This window comes from Cheilinus undulatus, linkage group 3 (genome assembly GCF_018320785.1).
Source record: "Cheilinus undulatus linkage group 3, ASM1832078v1, whole genome shotgun sequence".
Lineage (NCBI taxonomy): Eukaryota > Metazoa > Chordata > Actinopteri > Labriformes > Labridae > Cheilinus > Cheilinus undulatus.
In genome coordinates this window covers 33,129,921-33,148,561 of record NC_054867.1, presented here as the reverse complement: position 1 = coordinate 33,148,561, position 18,641 = coordinate 33,129,921, and the positions used below count along the sequence as shown (strand labels likewise).

At 38.9% G+C, this 18,641-nt stretch overlaps 1 protein-coding gene across 2 annotated transcripts; it reads right to left on the bottom strand.

Annotated features, from left to right (window-relative positions):
* Positions 1 to 1,768: 1,768 nt before the first annotated feature.
* oxtrl (oxytocin receptor like) lies at positions 1,769 to 11,568 on the bottom strand. 2 transcript variants are annotated; one of them, XM_041817172.1, is made up of 3 exons: positions 11,518 to 11,568; positions 10,305 to 11,389; positions 1,769 to 2,800 (listed from the first exon to the last, which is right to left on the bottom strand). In XM_041817172.1, exons 2-3 carry the CDS (start codon positions 11,227 to 11,229, stop codon positions 2,538 to 2,540), a joined length of 1,188 nt encoding a protein of 395 aa, XP_041673106.1. In that variant the 5' UTR covers positions 11,230 to 11,389; positions 11,518 to 11,568; the 3' UTR covers positions 1,769 to 2,537. The 2 variants fall into 2 exon arrangements, with proteins under 2 accessions (XP_041673106.1, XP_041673115.1); XM_041817181.1 differs by lacking the exon at positions 11,518 to 11,568 and adding an exon at positions 11,477 to 11,498.
* Positions 11,569 to 18,641: the final 7,073 nt, after the last annotated feature.

Here is an 18,641-nt window from a genome sequence, read left to right as displayed (position 1 = left end):
ATTTAACAAACACAAAAAAATTCACAAAATTCCAAAACATAAAATGAAACTCAAAAATATATGATAATATGCAAAAACATATCACAAAAAAATTTCTTTTCACACAAATGAAATGATGTAATTAACTACTAGAATATATTTAATGAAACATGTCACAGAAAATACTTTAAAAAATGCGAAGAAAACTATCTGTAATTTATATTCCACAAAGTGCAAACACATTTCATGTAACTGAAAAACATTTACTGGTTTTGTGTTTCTGTAAATATTTGGGGTTTTATTCTGAACATTTCTGTTTTTCATTACAGTTTATTAATTGATTAATTTTTGAATGAATGGACTAATTTAATGGAACAGAATAAAAATACCTTGAAGCAAGGCCACCCTTTGGAAAATAATGGTGAAAAGTGGTTACAGGGGGCGACAGTTTTTTAAAAATGGCAAAAAAATAAAAATAAAAAAGGGTTAAAAAAAGGCACAATTAGGATGAAAGCTGCAAATCTAGCAAGAAAGGGGCAAAATTGGTAGGAAAATGGTGAAACGCAGTTAAAAAGTGGATAATTGGTTATAAGAGGCAAAAATTGGTTAAAAGTACAAAAATTTTGAAAAAATTTGCCATAACAGTGTTGAAAAGGGGGTTAAAAAAACACAAAAATTTTGAACATCAGAACCCCATGATAGCTTGACACACTTTTCAGCTCTAAAAATTAAGTAATTTTTAGCCAGGACTCTAGCACTATACTGATCCAACAAACATGCATCTGATTCCAATAAATCACAGCTGTGGAGGGCCCATTCTCTGGGCTTTTCAGGGGCCCAGCCAATTCTGTGGGCAGGAACTCCTTAAAGTTATACAAAATCAAATGAAAAAACACAAGAGGTACAGTTGTGCAGTAATGGTGAATTTGGGGATATTTAGACTTTTCTGTGTAATTTTCTGGCCTCTTTGCGTTTTCCATACCTTACACATGATGTTTTTCTGCAACACTGACAAGTCAGGAAAGAAGAAGGTATGTCTAAAGAGTTAGGGCCTGGCATATTTGATCACTGATTACAGATACTGGAAGCATATTTTTGTAAATGTGTTCTTTTATTGGTAAGCAAGAGTTTGTTGCAAAGTTGATTATTTTATCCATAAGGAAAACTTTTCAAACTTTGTCCCTAAAACACAAAAATAAGTTACAACTTTGTGGGAAAAAAAGGCAAAGAAAGAAGTTCCCATCAAAGGTTTAAGCAACTTATTACCATTGATATTTTTATGATGTTAAAGTGAAAACTAGAAAAGAACTCATCGCCTTGCCAAAAAAAAAAAAGGCAACATTTTATGGAGAATTCAAAATTCAACATTTTGTTAATCTTTTTAACCTTTCCGAAACTATTTTCCATCATTTTGGAAAAAAAGAGAAAATCTAATCACCTTTTTTCCAGATCTTTTTTATTTTTCAATTTGAACCTTTCATCAGCATAAAAATCCCACAATTCATCAAAAATGTTTAGAAACTTTTGTAGTTTTTCCATCAAAAAGATTTTGAATGTTTCACAACTTTCAACATTTCATTTAAAAAAATGCTTTTTTAATACAAGTTTTTCCAAACATTACGTTAAAATTCTCTCAGATCTCCACTTATTAACAAAAAATTTGATTGTTTTGAATTCTACTTCAAAATGAATAGAAACATTACATCACAACTCAGTGTCCCAGAGCCCCCTTCCTCCATGCTAGCTCTCATCACCCCCCCCCCCCCATGCAAACATGGATACACTGTAGCTTACTTTTCCGTATGGCCATAACATCCAGATAAAACAGACAGATAAAACTGTGAGGAGAAAGATCTTAGCAAGATGGCTGAGAAAGCAGAGCCAGGATGAGGTACTCTGACTGTAGCTAGCTCTCAATCCCACATTACTGGGTTGAGGCTCTACCTCCGCTTTCATGGGGGGAGAAAAGCAATAATAAGAAGTTATACTATCCCATACAATCTTTCGTCCAAATCCCTCTGAATTCCGTCTGCATGCATGATTAAGGTTGCCTGCAAATATCTAACATCATATCTAAGATCTTACATCACATCTTAGAATCAGGCCTTCCATTGTAACTAATAGCTTCACTCTTAAGGTCAAATTAGAACAAATCTCATGACAGAATAACAGGAGTTACAAACTTTTCATATTTGTATGCACAGACTGACAATAGAGTTTGTAATACTTAAGCCAAGGCAAGGGACATGTGCAGAAATCCGGTGTGATTGAGCCCAAGAAGGACAACTCTGCTGTAGAAAAGCAGATGGCACACATATATAGACATAAAGCATATGTAAAAGCTTCAACTTAAATAACTTTTGATCACACGCTGTACAAAAATTACTTTTTTCTTCCTTTTTGTTGTCATAAGGTAGTTTTTCTGCAGCGCAGGTTTACTTTGCCTGCTCTATTTAAACCCATGCAAAGGCCTCTGTAGTGCTTCTACAGAAGATTAAATGCCCAAAATGCCAGAATTTCTCAGTTACAGGAAGTCTGGATGGTTTTCAGCTGGCCCTTCAGCGTCCCGGTCCCCCCATGCTAGATGTGTGTGAGAGGCTCCGCTGACTGCTGGTATTCTTGATGACGAATGTGGAGCAGTTGCTTTTGTGCATGCATTGCCGATCGCAGCTGCAGGAGGAGGATTTGAGATATTGAGGGCAGCAGCAGGAGAAGCACTGCATCAGGTCATGGAAGAGGTGACCGCCAAAGAACAGGTAGATCCATGGGTTACAGCAGCTGTTGAGGCTGGCCAGCAACATGGTGATGATGAAAGCCACATCTGGGGAGAGACATAGAGAGAATTTACATCTGTACTCTATCAAAACATATCAGTGATGCACATCCGTACTGTGTGAGAGCAGTATAAACTAACACAATAAAACGTTACTTTTAAGTGTTTTCATAGGATTTTTTTGACCAGTAAAGAAAATCTAAGATGTGTTCCAGCCTCAGATTGGCTTAGTTTTGGTAGGACAAAGAATCTCTGTGTGTTGGCATGGTGGGTGATGAGAGCAAGCATGGAGGAATGGAATAAAGGAAAGATCCCACTAAAGAACCCTGTTGAAGTGAAGTGCTGTCTGTACAGTGGACTTGTAAGGGCAAATATTAATGGTCATTTCAGACTGGGTGCGTGGTGGCTGCATACAGCTGCATCATGTTTTGATTTGAATATTAGAGTTGTGTTAACAAGACAAGGATTTCAGAATGCCTGTGAGTCCCACATCTCACATGTAGAGAATCTAGAGAATAACACACCTTTAATCCTTGAGCCACAGAGAGCCATTTTATCTTATCTCAGCAGACATGTTTGTCCACACAGTAGAATATGTTTGCCAGAGTCGGCAAGATGGACATTGATGAACATTTTTTCCATTAAGAAAAAATTTAACTGTGATTCTTTGTTCATCTTTAAACAAATAATCATTGTCCAGTTTTGATAGAATTGCTACTGTAGCTCAGTTAATGGCTCCAAAAGCAGCCATTGTTTACCAGTTTGCAGTGCACCTAAACTACACCTGTTGCTACTGTCTTGTTCTCCTTAGACTAGGTACTGGAGCTTTGCAAGATGGATCTGCCTGATGACAGACAGAGAATCTGCCAAATCCATTGACTTTGCCTTGTTGTGGTAGCTCCATACTGCAGCAAAAACAGTAAAGACTTAGACACCCAAAACTGGGCTAGATTTCCTTTTGAAATGATCAAAAACTGCATACAAACTTCTAAATACTGTCTTAATTGTGCAAAAACATTGGCAACATTTCTATCTACTAAAGTTGTCCTAAATATCTGGTACTCTGAAATACCATGTTGTTTTTTTTTAAGATCTATTTTTGGCCTTTTTGCCTTTATTTGATAGGACAGTGGATTGAGTCGGAAACAGGGGAGAGACATGCAGGAAATAGTGCCACGGGCTGGATTCGAACCCGTGTCGCCTGCGTATATGGCATGCGCCTTAACCACTCGACTACCGGCGCGCCAAATACCATGTGTTTTGAAATGCTGTTGTGCAGGTTTGGTTTGGGCTGTGGTGGCGGGGCCAGATCTGGGGGGGGGGCATAATTCCTTGCAGCACCCCTGTGAGCCACACATCCAGTCATGTGACAGACTGCGCACATTATAGCCACCTCTGGTTGGAATGGGATTTTCCATTTCATGCCTACTTTATAATTTAAGACCCTGTTAAGCCTGCTGCACTTACAGTATCTCACACATCACTTAAAGAAAAATACATGACCTAAAGCACTTTAGACAACCCCAAAAACATCTGGGGTTAGGGCTGGAGGAGCGCTGATGGATGTGAAGCAAACAGGACTTTGAGTTGTTTGACACAAACATAACAAATGACTTCAATTAAAAAAGGCCAACCTGAATGGATAATACACCGTATTTCGTCTTTCACTCGAGTGATTGAATTTCCAACCATTCGAGGTACAGAGCACATTGAAGAAGCACAAAACAGTGGAAAGTGGAAGACTTCCAAGATCTTTTTTTTAATCCTTAATGGGGTGAGAAAGATTGAGTGCAATGAAAATGAAAATGCTGACCTGCTCTGTTCCTGGTGCACTGACTCTCTATAGCTGCTTATTGTGAGAGGTGTGCTGTGTCAAGCAAACAGCTCTACAAAATTATGAGACGTGTCCAACAGATAAGTCAAATAGCCTGTCAATAGCTGCAGGGAGTGCAGATCTCTTCAGGGAAAACACCATAAAATGACAGGCAGTCAGACTTTTCTTTTCACCCTGATGCAGATCTTTTGACTCACAGTGAGTTCACTGCTTTCTTGTATAGCCAGAAACGTACAAAAACATGAAGCTTGGCAGCTTTTCTGTAAAGTCATGATTTGCAGATTTTCTGAAGCTGGGGTTAGTAGAAAGGGGAGAATGTGGTGGAGGAATCAAAAGGAGGACTGTGATGGTGCTGCCATCATATATTTAATAAGAAATGTGAACCTGTCAGAGTTAATGCTAAGGTTAGACAAACACTCAGAGTTAACAAAATCTGATTCCTCTTCACTATCAGTGGATGAGCAGCAGGTTTCAAAGAGTGACAATGTGATTACTTCTGCAACAAGGAACTCACCTGCTGACTTTAACTTTTACTTTAAAGAGAAGGCAAAAAGTGAGAAACATGAGCAAAAAAAGGGATTTATCTTGACTTCCAGATGTGGAGGTCAAGATAAATCAAGATAGAGGCCTTTCTTTGAAAAGTTTTCTTTGAAATGAACATGAAAAGGGATTTCTGCCAGTGTCATAAGTCAAAATAAGTCAAATTGATCATATTTCCTAATCTTGCACAGCAAAAAACTTAAATCTAAGTAAGTATATCTGCCTAATTTCTGCAAAGAAATATCTTATTACATTTATTTTTAGCCACATTCCCTTAAGAATTGCAAACAAACGTCTTATTATAAGATATAAATGCAAAGCATTAAGCCTGGATAGCCTGTTGGGAAAAAAATTCCACCAATCAAGCAAGCAAATTTTGCTAGTCAAGTGTCTTGAAATGAAAAGTACTTTCTTAATTAGGTAGAACACATCATTTCAACTCAACAAGGGAAGTTTGCTTGTCTCATGGGCTCAGTTCAAATTCTTTTCATTTGGCTGTTCAGACTGCAGTCAAATTCCAAGGGATCAGATATGTATCTGACTTATTCCCACTTATGAAAGTGGCCCAAATCTGATATGATGAGATTAGATTCAATGTGACTTGTGCTGTTTATACTGTCAGAGAAAAAAATCTGATATGAATCACATGAGACCACAAAAAAAATCTATTTGAGTCACTTTTAACTTCATTGTGAATGCAGCCTTAGTATAATGAGGGGCTGCATCATGGAGCAGTGGTTAGCGCTGTACCTCACACTAAGAAGCTTCAGGGCCTTTCTGTGTTAACTTTACATGTTCTACCTGTGGCTTCTCTCCAGGTACTCCAGCTTCCTCCCAAAGTCTAAAAACATTTTGGTTTCCTTAACCGGTGACTCTAAATTGCCCATAGATGTGAATATGGCTGGTCACACACCACAGGATTTTTTATGCCTGATTGGATTACTGCTCCAAATCACGTTATTACCTCCCAAACCCTGAATCATAATTATCAAACATGTTTTATATTTATGATTCTAGTAATACTTTCCATGGAGTACCCACAACAACCAGTGAGGACAAGCAAAATGGGTACTGATAGACATTATTCTTCTGAAGACACATGATCATGCGGGATTGCTGGCATGTTGGCAATTGTGTGGTCCCAGTGGTCTCACAGTCTGACTGAGTTGTCCACTGTGTGTGCCCAGAGGATTAAATTTTAAATTTTTAATGGAATTTGGGGAATTGGTTTGGATATTTGGGGGTATTTTCATAATTTCCATGTAATTCGGTGATATGTATTTATAAATGATTGGGAATCTGGTACAATGTTTTAGGGGGAATCTGCTTTGGCAATCTTAGAGTATCTGGATATTTTGGAGGGTTTGCTTGGACATTTTCAAGTATATTCATGGTCATTTTAGGGGATATGTTTGTATATTTTTGAGTTTTATCGGAAGTTTTGCAAGAAATACGCTTGATTTAAAAAAAATAATTTGTTTGAATTTCTGTGAGAATTTGTTATGAAATTTTTTGCCATTTTCATGGGTTAGGGTTTGAATTGTAATTTGAGGGAATTTGATCTGACTTTTTGGGGGGTTAATTTGCTTTAAACTTTTCTCATATTTTCATGGAAATTTGGGGGAATATATTTCTAGGGATGCACCAATCCACTTTTTTTCAGTTCCGATCTGATTCCGATAAATATGTGCCGATACGGGTATTATTTTTGTTGGTATAATGTGTGAGGTTACATGAGGCTGTAGTAAACCACCCAGCTCCTCTTATTAAAAAGCAAGAGAAAAAAAAATATAAAAATGTATTGAATTTTAAATGTATTCCAAACTAATTTTGAACAACGACTAAAAATAAATATTTATTAGTAAACTAATTACCTATCATCTTTTATGAACAGGGGCTTGAAATCCCTGTCTATAATCCTCTTTAATGAACCTCCCACCACTAGAGACCGCTGTAGCTTCAGTTAATGGTTGCAGTCTTCCTCTCTGACCCTTCAGCGGATGTAAACAAGGAGAAGCTCTGCGGTGGCTAAGCTGTTAGTGTATAGTAGGAAGACCGCGGTACGACAGTTTTCCAAAGTAGTAAATAGAAATAAAGTGGTATGTGGACTGTCGAGGGTTAAGCTCACGTATGATTACTCACCCGAAGTGAAAAGAGACCAAATATCAAAGCAAGATATTAATCTGCAAAGAGGAACGAAGGCGGGCAGCACTAGCTTTCAATGCTAGCCACACTGTAGAGAGTATTATCAGGCTGATATAACTCCCACTCTTCTTTGTGTTCTCTCATCTTTAGACTAGTTTTGACTATTCTAAATATAGATTTACGTTTAATTTACTAGGTAATTATACAGCTAAGAACATCCCTACCTAATACTAGCTCAGTTACAGACAGACTGTCTTGTGTTAGATTGCGGTGCATTCATGATCTACCGCAAACTGTAGGATGGATTTGGATTGGTCACTTGGATCGGCGCTGTCAGTCAGATATCCAATCTATTAATTACATCCATATCGGACCCGATATCGATATTGGATCAAATCAGACCCATCCCTTTATATTTCTAACCTGACACGCCAGATGGATGTGTTTCACACATCCATCTGGTAAAGCTTCAATAGGAAACATCTGAGAAAAGGCAGAGGCTTTGAAAAAAACTCAGGAGTATGACTGGGTGGACGTTCTGTTTGTCACATCTCTACGGGCCAACCAGAGCAACAAAACACGTGACATAGCCGCTATTGAGCTGCGCGTGTGCAGCTGCTGAGGAATAACGCAAAAAATGGCGACTATAGACATGTCAGTACTCGACTTTTGTCGTTTTGAAAAGAAAACTCAGTGCTGTTCTTTGTTCTTCTTTTAACAAAGAAATGTCATCAAGTTCTGATAAAACTGGTGCTTTAACAGTATCCACGCTAATCTCTTCCTCCATAACTGCACCAGTTCTTGCTGCTGCTTGTTTACGTCAGGACTCTGCTGCGCCTGAAAGTACTGCCCCTCGTCGCTGATTGGTCCTGTCACTTTCTAACCAGGCCCAAACGGTTCAGATGGGAGCTTTGCAAGATGGATTTGCCAGTGAAAAACAAGGAAACGGGTGTATCCATCTGCTTTGCAAGGTTAATATATTTCTAAATGATTGGGAACTCTGTGTGTGTGTGTGTGGGGGGGGGGGGGGGGGTCCCATTATGGTTGGAATTTGATATGGAACACTGGGGTTTCTCTTGAAAATTTTCAGAAATCTACATGGGATTTGGGGGGGGGGGGGGGGATTTATATTGGAATGTTGAAAAAGTGAGGATGCTACATGGGGTCAAAATGTCTAAACTATAGGTAACCAGGATCAGATGCTTTTCCAGAAAAGAGAGGACAAGGACACAATGTTAAAAGAAGAAATGACGACTTGCCAGATTACTTGCAGATAAAGTCCATGGTAGAAACGGCATTCAAAACTGAAAATGTGAGGCAACCTCATGTGATAAATTCCTTTATTGAACAGGCTACGCTTTTTGACTCCAACGGGTCTTCATCAGGACATAAAAGGCAGATAAAGAACAGGCGTTGAATAAAAACTTAATGTCATGTGACCAAATCACATGACAAAAGTCAACATTGAAAAGGCATTGTGCATAAATCCCAACAGCAGACATCATTATGACTGCAAGTAATCTGGCAAGTCATTTTTTTCTTCTTTTTGCTTTACATTGGAAAGTTTAGGCTTTGGGACAAAGTTTCACTGAAACCCACTGGGAATATTTGAAGAATTTTTGGGGTTCTTTTTATAGGATACTTTTAAAAAAGAGTGTTTCCAAATTTTCACTGAAATTTTTGGTAATTTCTCTGAAATTTTAGTGAATTTGTGTGGATTTGGAACCAGAAATTTCCAACAATTTCAGAACTTTAAAGTAGAAATTTTGTTCATGCTTGGCCTTAAGATGTCCTTGTGGTACATCTTAAAAATAAACAGAAGAATGACCTCACCATACATCTCTCAACGACTGACACCATTTCTTATGGAGTAAAAACCCCAGTGATGCACATTGTATTTTCTGCTGAAACAGGAACATCAGGAGATATGTGGATGTTATTTTTGGTCAAATCTAATTCCTGTTCCAAGACAAGGCTGAGTTTTTGAACTTAAAAGGTTTTACTTATCCCAAATAAGTGGGAGAAACTAAAAATATATTCCAAACAAAAGTGCAGATCTCAGGACATCTCTTTCACAACCTGTTAAAAAGCCCTCACAGGTTTGCCATCAAAAGCCAAAAGGCAGTCAAAAAAGCAGTAAAAGTGCTGATCTGAGCGTATGAATGTCAACAATGAGTTTCTCAATGTTTTGCAAAACAGAACACTTAAAGGTCACAATCTGTTTACAGAGCTGTAAGGTAATAAGAAACACTCCGATGGATAAGCTCATCCATCCAAACATGATGGGGGCCCCTGTTACGACACACTCTCAGATCTGTAAACAGGGCGTGCATTCTTGCCTGTAATGTGTTTGTTTTCCTAATTTTGTGTAAAACTGCTCGGAAGAGGTCGAGAAACAGGAAGACGATTACTGTGCCTACTCAAGACCTATTTACAGTCAGATATCTCTGAATCTCTTAGTGCTCTGCAGTCTTTTAGCTCCAATAACAACAATCAAAAGGTTACAGAGCACATCTGCTCCCCTGCTCTTCTACGTATTTGATGACAAATTCAGAAGATATGAGAGATCAAATGTGAACAAGCTGTACAGTTACATGAAAATTATATAAACCACTACTGGGAACAGAGATGCAAACTCTTTGATGTCCTGGTACAATTTACTCTGCAAGCGACTTTCTCTGAGCTGATAAGAACTGCAAATGACACTCCCATTCATCTGTGTCTACTCAGGGGAAGTCTGAAGTTAAACACCATTGTGTTGCCTTGGAAGTGAAGTGGATTGCTTCAACATTCCCTGAGATATTTAGTAAAGAAGAATGACCTATGTGTGCAGGGGCCACTTATACTTTAAATATTGTTATCAAGAGGCTTAGGACAGGGTTTATGGATGGCACAGGAAGTAATGCTCTGTGATAGGTCTCTAAGCACTTCCCCCACGCCAAAAGTGGAATTGCCCAGTAAATACATAGAACATTTTCTTCCTTTGATTAATGCACAATGTGTTTTTGTTTTTGTGTGTGTGTGTGTTTTTACCTTCTCTCGGTGCAGCAAGATCCCACGCAGACCACATCTGGACAAAGAAGAAGGGAGTCCAGCACACAATGTACGCAAGGACCACCACAAATGTCATTTTCACAGTGCGGATCTTCGCCTTTGAAATGAGCCTCACGCTGCTCACACGAGAGAGAGGATGCGCGCCTTTGGAAGGCCTAGGAGTCAGAGAAAGGAAGTGCTCCCTCCTGGTTTTCAAATTGAAATTCTGCCATATCTTAAAGCATATTAAGCCATAGCAGATGCTTAAAATTGCCACTGGGATAATGTAAATGCTAAGGCTCATCCATGTGATGTATGCTTTGGCGCCCCACGGCTGCACAAAGTCCCCCCAGCAGTCATACACGCCATGTCCAACATCCTTTAAAGAAAAGATGTAGGCTTGAGGAGTGCTGAAGACCAGGCTGAGCATCCAGGATGCGATCACACAGTAGCGGTCTTTCCTCTTATGCACTGAGCGGAGCGGCTGGCAGATGGCTAAGCACCTGTCGACGGACATCAGGACGAGCATGTAGGTAGAGGCGAACATCCCCACGACCTGGAGGTATTTCACCAGCCTGCAGAGGAGATCCGGCCCGTAGAAGCGAAACGTGATATCCCAAATGAGTTGTGGTAACACCTGAAAGATTGCAACCACAAGATCCGCGATGCTCAGATGCTTCATGAAATAATACATCCGGGACTGGCTGTGTTTGCTGGCGTGGATAGCCCACAAGACGCACAGGTTGCCGGTCAGGGCGAGCAGCAGCACGAGGAACAGAACGGTAACTTCCACTTTAGCCACTTCTTCATTTCGTTTCAGAGGATTTACCGTGCTGTTTCCGAGCTGGCTAACACCCCCACGAGTTGAGTTACCCAAGGAAACATTCTGCGCCCAACTACTGGGCTCGCGTAAAAGCTCATCCATTGTGCGTAAAAGCGCCGCTTTGGCGCAGCAAGCGGTCACATCACAAACAGATCGAGGACAGCTGTGATGGTTCAGATGCCTGACTGTTAAGCTGAAAACGTCAGTGTTTCTTTTGAATCGTCGTCAGGTATAATAATAATCCAAAAGTCAGCGTTCTTTGCTGCAAAGAAATAAAATTTAACAAGTGTTACTGCACAGCGATCTGAAACCTTTGGATAACAAAACTTTAAACTGAGTTACGTCATACCTCATTAAAATGTCAAAAGATGTTATTCTAAGACAACTTACCTTGCATTGGAAACTTAAGAGCACTGCAGCCCTCATCAGCCGAGCTCTGTGTCTGACCGATGTCAGTAACCCCCTCCCCTCCTGAAGGAAGCTGTCTGGTTTGAGTTCTAGCAGACTACTCTCTCTCTCTCTCTCTCTCTCTCTCTCTCTGTATTGCCAGTTAGGGTTTGGACTTTCTGGAGTTCTTGTGCTCTATAAATCGAATATCTCTTGACAACTTTTGGATGACGCTATCTTGTAATACTCAATGAGTCAATTTCAGAATCTACTTTATTTGAAGAGCTCCCTTGACGGACTCAAACTGAGGACAATTCCATCTGATCTTAATTATTATTTATTTTGAAAGCCATAGAGCAGGTGAAAAGATGCACTTTTAGTGTTGTGTTGTTCTATCTAAGACTGGAGTTCAGTGCTCTAAAGACGTGTGGTCAGCTGGGAATAATGAAAGGTAGCTTGGGCATTAGGAACCTTCCAGAAGAAGGTATCTCTGCCAGTTATAAGAGTGACAAGAAAGGTTAGAGTAGACAAATCAATGGACACTATTCTATAGTCTAAAAATAAAATGAAAATGTATGATTCCTTTCAATGCTTAAAAACAGTTCAAATGTCAAAAAGATGCATATATTACATTGTTTAATTCATTGTTATTAATTCAATTAATTAATTTTAAACTGCAACTGGGGTAGGGGTGGCTGATGATTAATGATAAACTAACTTGATGCTATACTAACATCACTGACTCACCAGTGGCCATTTCCTGCCAACATTTCTCTCTTTTCCAGTCTGTCGTGGTTGTTCCTCTATAACACATCTTAAAGGCAGGGATGATGACGTCAGAGCTCAACAGCTTTTTCCTCCTCATTAGTTCTCTTCGCATGGGATTAGTTTTGCCTGTGGGCCTCTGATAATTTGGGAATTACCCCGTTTGGTGTGGTACCTTTGCAAAGGAAAGTCTGTAATGTGCTTAAATTTACAGATATTGAAAACATAAAGGTGCTGCATAGCTGTAGCAATGAAAACACATGGTGAATTTTTATTCATATGGGACAAGTTTTACCTGTGGACCTACATATGTATGCACTTAAATATGGTAGGTAATTTGACATTTTTACACTGCAGATAACAGAAATGGTTGATTTGGATGGGATTAAACACACAGATGTCCTGCATGATTATCACAAATTACCAGAGGTCCCTAGGTAAATCTTATCCTGTGCAAATGGGCTATTGTCCAAATTCACAGCACCATTTTCATCACTTGTCTTTCCCAGTGCCATTTGTTTTGTTTATATTTGTGACCACTGCTCAAGCAGAGCTCTCTGTGCTTTGATTGGTCAATGTCACAATCGCCATGGAACTGATCGTAGAGGGCGGGACAGAAATCATTAAATCCTACATCAAAATGCTTTAAGTCTGTAGAACACGTTCGTAAGGCAAGGTTTGCAGAAGTGCTGGAGGGTTTTGTAGTTGAAGAATTGTTCCTTATAATATCTAACTTTAGAAAAAATAAGCTACGTTCTCTCTATTCCTCTGTTTCTTGTACGTACATGCACTCTTTTCATACCTCGCCCTTCCCTTGACCCTGATTTAATATGAATATTGATGACCAGTACCATAAAGGATCAGGGAATGTGATTTTTTTTTCCTTTGTGCTTTTAAACAGATAAAGATGGGCCTTTATTTACTTCCGCATTGTGCGTAAATGGAGATCTCTGTCCAGTCATGGTAATAACCACCAAGCACCGATCAAGAGGACCGCTGCCAGCCCAGTGCAAAGCTGTTTCGTGCCATGATGTGCCAGGATGTATGCGTGGATAAATATGAGGGTGTTTGTTGTTTGCCAAATTCATCCCGCATCATTAACATGACTTCTTTAATCATTTTTGGTTTCAGTTGATGTGTGTATTTCATGATATGTGGAGAGCATTTCAAGCATCACATGATATGTGTCTCTTGTTAAAGCCTTATAAATCAGCCGAATGTCCTCTTCCATCCTGGTAAACACTTTAAATTTTGCACTAGATCGGCTATTATGGTATCCACTGGAAACAAGAAATGACTTGGGTTTTGTCCAATCAGAGACAAAAAACCAGGGTCCTACCCTTTCCAGTTTCCTGGAATATATTTCGTGCTCCATGAAATATATTTGTGATTTGGGAAATGTATTTGTGTTTTGTGAAACATTTTTTTGCACTTTTGAAATATTAATCCTGTTGACCTTCAGGGCCACCGTATGTCTCAGACATGTTATTGATTGCCAATCACTGTGACAAACTACACGCCCCAAATTCCTAAAACTGATGGGTTCAGCTATGGTGCTGAAAACATGTAGTCTGTCCTTGTCTTAAGCTGACATCTCAGTCTTTCTCTCTCTTTTTCTGTCTCATCACCAAACCCTCTGATTTGTTCTCTGCTTTTCCTACAAAACACCACACACACACAAAACCAGATCAATCAATGTTAGTTAGTGCTAAAATCTACTTAAGACTATGTTTTCTCTCTTTGTCCAGGTTACTGAGTCTGGGCTGTGACATTGAAAATTACTGATGGATTAAAATTTGGGCATTTATCTTTTCATGAAACTGAGTAATCCTGGTGACACCCATGCAGGTAAGAAATTAAGTCCTGTCAAACTTTATTTCATTGAACATTGAACATTTCATTACCAGGCCAACACATTGTGCTTCACATTCAGTCAATCCATGAATCAGTCTTTCTTTGTAAAGTGCCATTCATAACAAATGTTGTCTCCTTCATAGAAAGAGCACATCCAGACATTACTCTTTATTAAATTATTTATAAAGACCCAACATTAATAAACTAGGGATGTACGATATTATCAGTGTAATATCAATAACAGCAAAGAAAGCAAAAGCAAGATTAATTCCTGGCAGAGCAGTAACTCATTCAATCCAGATGCTCATCAGACCAGTAAAAAGTGGGTTGGTAATAGCTCCTGAAATATTTGCTTACATCCATTATTAACCGTATCAAACAGCTGTCAAAAATAACTCTCTCTCTAGGGCTGTTATAAATTCCCAGAATTCTCCCAGGATGTCGTGAAGGACTCCTGCAGTAAACTGAATAATAACTCAAAATATTTTTCAAATCAAAACAGCATATTGAGGCCAGATAAGATTAAAAAGAAAACAAATATATCTCAGTTGTTTGCATTCATGTACCAATCATCATAGTGTGTGTATTTTGTTTAAAACTCAGCAATCTTCCTTTTATTATTTACTCACATCCAATCTGGGAATGATCTTTGTCTTTTTTAAGTACAATAGGAGAACAATGTGACCTTAATTACTCCGTGAACAGAAAGCTAAACATTACGCCACCTGAATATGTTCTCAAACTGACACAATCAACCAATACACACATATTAAACACACCAGCTACATAAAATCAGATTATTCTATCGTCATTCAATTCATCATCTATTCTAAGATTGTGTCAGCCTGTTTGTCACCTCAGGCAAGCTGGGTTTCTTTTTCTGTTCAGCCATAAATAAGCAGGTCGCTTGTGGAAAAAAAAAGACATAATGTCCTCATGACAATGTGTACATCTAATCCGGGATGTGGGAAACTTTTGTTCATTTTGATTAATTTGACAAAGACGGTTGAAGACTTGCAGGTGCTGTATTATCGTCATTTGTTCAGCTGAATAGGCCTCATGAAAGATGACTTGTTGTGTGGAAGTGATAGATACAATCTGAGTGGACATGTGGGCAGATGAATGGTTCTTAAAGAATAAAAGATCATAAAATAAGTCTGTCTTTGTACACCAGCTGCAGCGATCGACAGCCCTGCTGGATAGCTCTCAGTCAGGCTTTCAACAAAGTAGAGTTAAAAACTACATTCAAAACCACAGAATAAAAAATTCAGTGGAACTAAAGAGAAAAGCAGTTTATTATTTAATGTCATGAAAAATTATCTTTTGATCTTGGTCAAAATAACATGTCTGAACAATGACCTAAAAATGCTTCGAGCTAAAGTTTCAATAGCTTTAGATCCACCATGGTGAATTATTCATACATCCCAGGTAACACAGCCACCTATCAGTAGGTTAGATTGAATTTAACTATGTTTTAACAATCTGTATTTCACACTGCACAACTCTAAAATATGAAAATGTCTTTATTTTAGTTCAGAATTTCAAAGAAGTTAATTAATGACTGAATGTAAACATGCAAAATGCAAGCAGGCTACATTGATTGCAAAAACAAAAGTATGAATTTTTTTTGATCAAAATATACAAAATGAAACCTGTTAACAGGTGTTTAAAATGGAAGATTTTACTCTAATTAACAAGACAGGGTTAAACTAAGTAGCAAAACCACAGGTTGTAAAACAAAATTAACAATCCAATCATCATGAAAAGGCAAACCAACATCTAAGTATAGAAACAGCCATCCATTAAATCAGCACCACCTGCTTTTGCCTTTGGGACAAAGAAACAGTCCCCGTATGGAGAAAATAGCTCAGAGCATTTGTTTGACCCAACTACCTTTAATCACTGTTTCTAAATCACTTAAAGAGTGCTAACTCAACTGCACATATCACTGATCATTACTACTGAACAGCACTGCAATGTTCATTTATTATGTTAGTGATTACTTTTATGCCAATATGTGATTACTGTTATGGGCCCCTTTTTTAATCTAGTGCCATTCTGTCTGTTTACTCTGTTCAGCTCAGGTCTCAGCCAGTAGCATCTGGTGCATGGTTCTCCTCCTGGTTTTCAATTCCTCACAGATGACCCATCTTAGTTTAAGTTGCTGCTAACACACATTAGAACATGCCATTATCAGGCTAATTAAAGTCATGGTAATTTTAATGGTGGAAACTTGTTTACTCAAAATATAAAAAAAAAAAAAAAACATTATCGTATGCACTCATGCACCAGACTCAACATCAACGACGTGAATCTTGATGCCTACCACTAGACGAGCATTTACTCATATCTTCATGGCTGATAGTGAAAAAAAATCCTGAGCCTGAACTTTTTCCTGGGTGGGGGATGTATACATAGGAAGGCCAATAGCGACATAAGTACTGGATCTGACTGCAATATAGGAAAAGTTAATGGTCGCTAATTGACGTAACCGCCTAATTTGCATAATCAGCAGTATGCATTTAATTGTAATGGACGCTGCAGAAGAGAGGAAAAATGTCATGAGAGAGAGAAAAAGTGAGTTAAACGAACTTTAATATGTGTAGAACTACAAATGAATGTGCTTCTGTTGACTCTTGTTTTTATAACGTCCCAATTCCAACTCTCCTCCTTTATCTGGGCTTGGGACTGGCAAAAATGACTCTAGAGATACTCTGGCAGAGTTACTTTAATTTTTATTTTTAGTTTATTATTCTATTTACTGTTCTATTTTTCTTAGAAAGTAAGTTTTCTTATGTTTGGTTTATTTTAAAACCTTATGGTCCACTTAAAAGCCTTCACCAAATCCCAGTGAAACATTAACATTTTTGACCACACCACTTATAATATATTTTTATATATATTTATATATAAAGTCTTCATTAACAATTTTAAATTGACCAAAAAAAGACAATAGAAAAAAAAGTCATGGTGCCTTCACAGCACGGTTAATTTGCAGTCTGGACATGGAGGCGTGAGCATCTCCTGCTACGACTGCAGCTGAGGGAGACGCTGCGCGAGGATTGGGCTGCCTGTGAGTGCTGTTGGACGGGGAGGGGCCGCACAGCAGCACCTGCAGAACAACAACGATGTGTTCTTTCACATCAGAGTCTCCAAAAGTCTCCAGTAACACCAGAAAGTTGCTAGATTTGTCGCTAGTCGCTTTTTTTAAAAAAGAGTCACTAGAGGGGTCTGAAAAATCGCTAAATATAGCAACAAAGTAGCAAAGTTGGCAACACCGGTAGGGATTCATCAGCGGTAGATTCACTGAACGGCAGAGCAGGAAATCAACCTAAGCTTTGTCTTCCGCAAGACCCACCTCCGCTGTACTTCTGATTGGCTAGTAAGCCTGGTGTGACCCCCACTCTACTTCTGATTTGCTAGTAGGCCTAGTGTGGTTGATGGACAGTGTCAGTTATCTTTATTGACTCGGGACTTGACGTCAGGCTGTCCCGCAAAAACAAGCTCACAAAAGTCGTTTTTTTTTCACAGCAGTCAAACGCCAGCATGCCGGAAATCCGGCACGGTGCCAGAATACTATCACCCCTGTATCTTTGTATCATCATTTACCAGAATAATTTACATCATCATATGACGTCATCATCAGAGCATTTACCAGGGATTTTATACGAACATACAGCCTTACCTTATGTTCTGTTTGAAGGAGAGCTGGTCCAAATTGTCCTCCATATTGTCCTTGGATGCATCTCTCAGCTGCCCCCTGCTTCCATGTGATCTGTATTGCGCTCGCTGTGTTATTTCTTTGTATGCACAGAGCTGTAAAATTTCAAGAGGCATCTAGCTGCAGACCTCTATGGTGGGGCTTTTGGGCCCATCTGTTGCAGACCTTTACAATGGGGCGACCTTGACCATGAAGTGATATGTTAACCCTTGCTGGGGATTTCCTAAGTTTGTGGTGTGTCATTTGTAATTTTATTCCCCTCCCCCCAAACCTTTTTGGCGTTGACGCCTAGCCCTAACCCTCTTTAGGCTTTCCTTAGTTTGTGGTGTGTTAAATTCAGGTTTGTCCCCTTCAGTTAATTTTCAATTAAAAAGGCTAAAGTTGCACTATGTAATTTGCAGTGTCCCTATAAAATCATTTTAATGAACAAAATAAATTAATTAATATAATTCTGTCGTTGTGAAAAACAGCCGCTTACTGTAACCTCTGACAGCGAGCAGATAACATCAACATCCAGTAAGCCGTTCTGGTTCCAACTTGGGTATTGTACATCACTTCCTGCCCCACAGTCGGGGTCTGAAGAGGTTTGCAGCCTAACACCCCACCATAAAGGTCTTCAGCCAGATCCTCCTAAAAAGTTTATTGCAGTGGTTTCCAAAGTGGAGGTCAGACCACTGAGGGGTTGCAAGATGCCTTCCAAAAAATAATAATTATGTTAAGATTTCAAATGGCATATTTAACCCATTTTTGTAACCATTTATGCTTTAAACTAGCTCCATTTACAATA

Coding starts and splice junctions, on each gene's coding strand:
- oxtrl (XM_041817172.1), bottom strand. CDS start 11,229: ATGGATGAGCTTTTACGCGAGCCCAGTAGTTGGGCGCAGAATGTTTCC. Junction 2,801..10,304: donor TCTTGCTGCACCGAGAGAAG/GTAAAAACACAC, acceptor GTCTCTCCCCAG/ATGTGGCTTTCATCATCACC.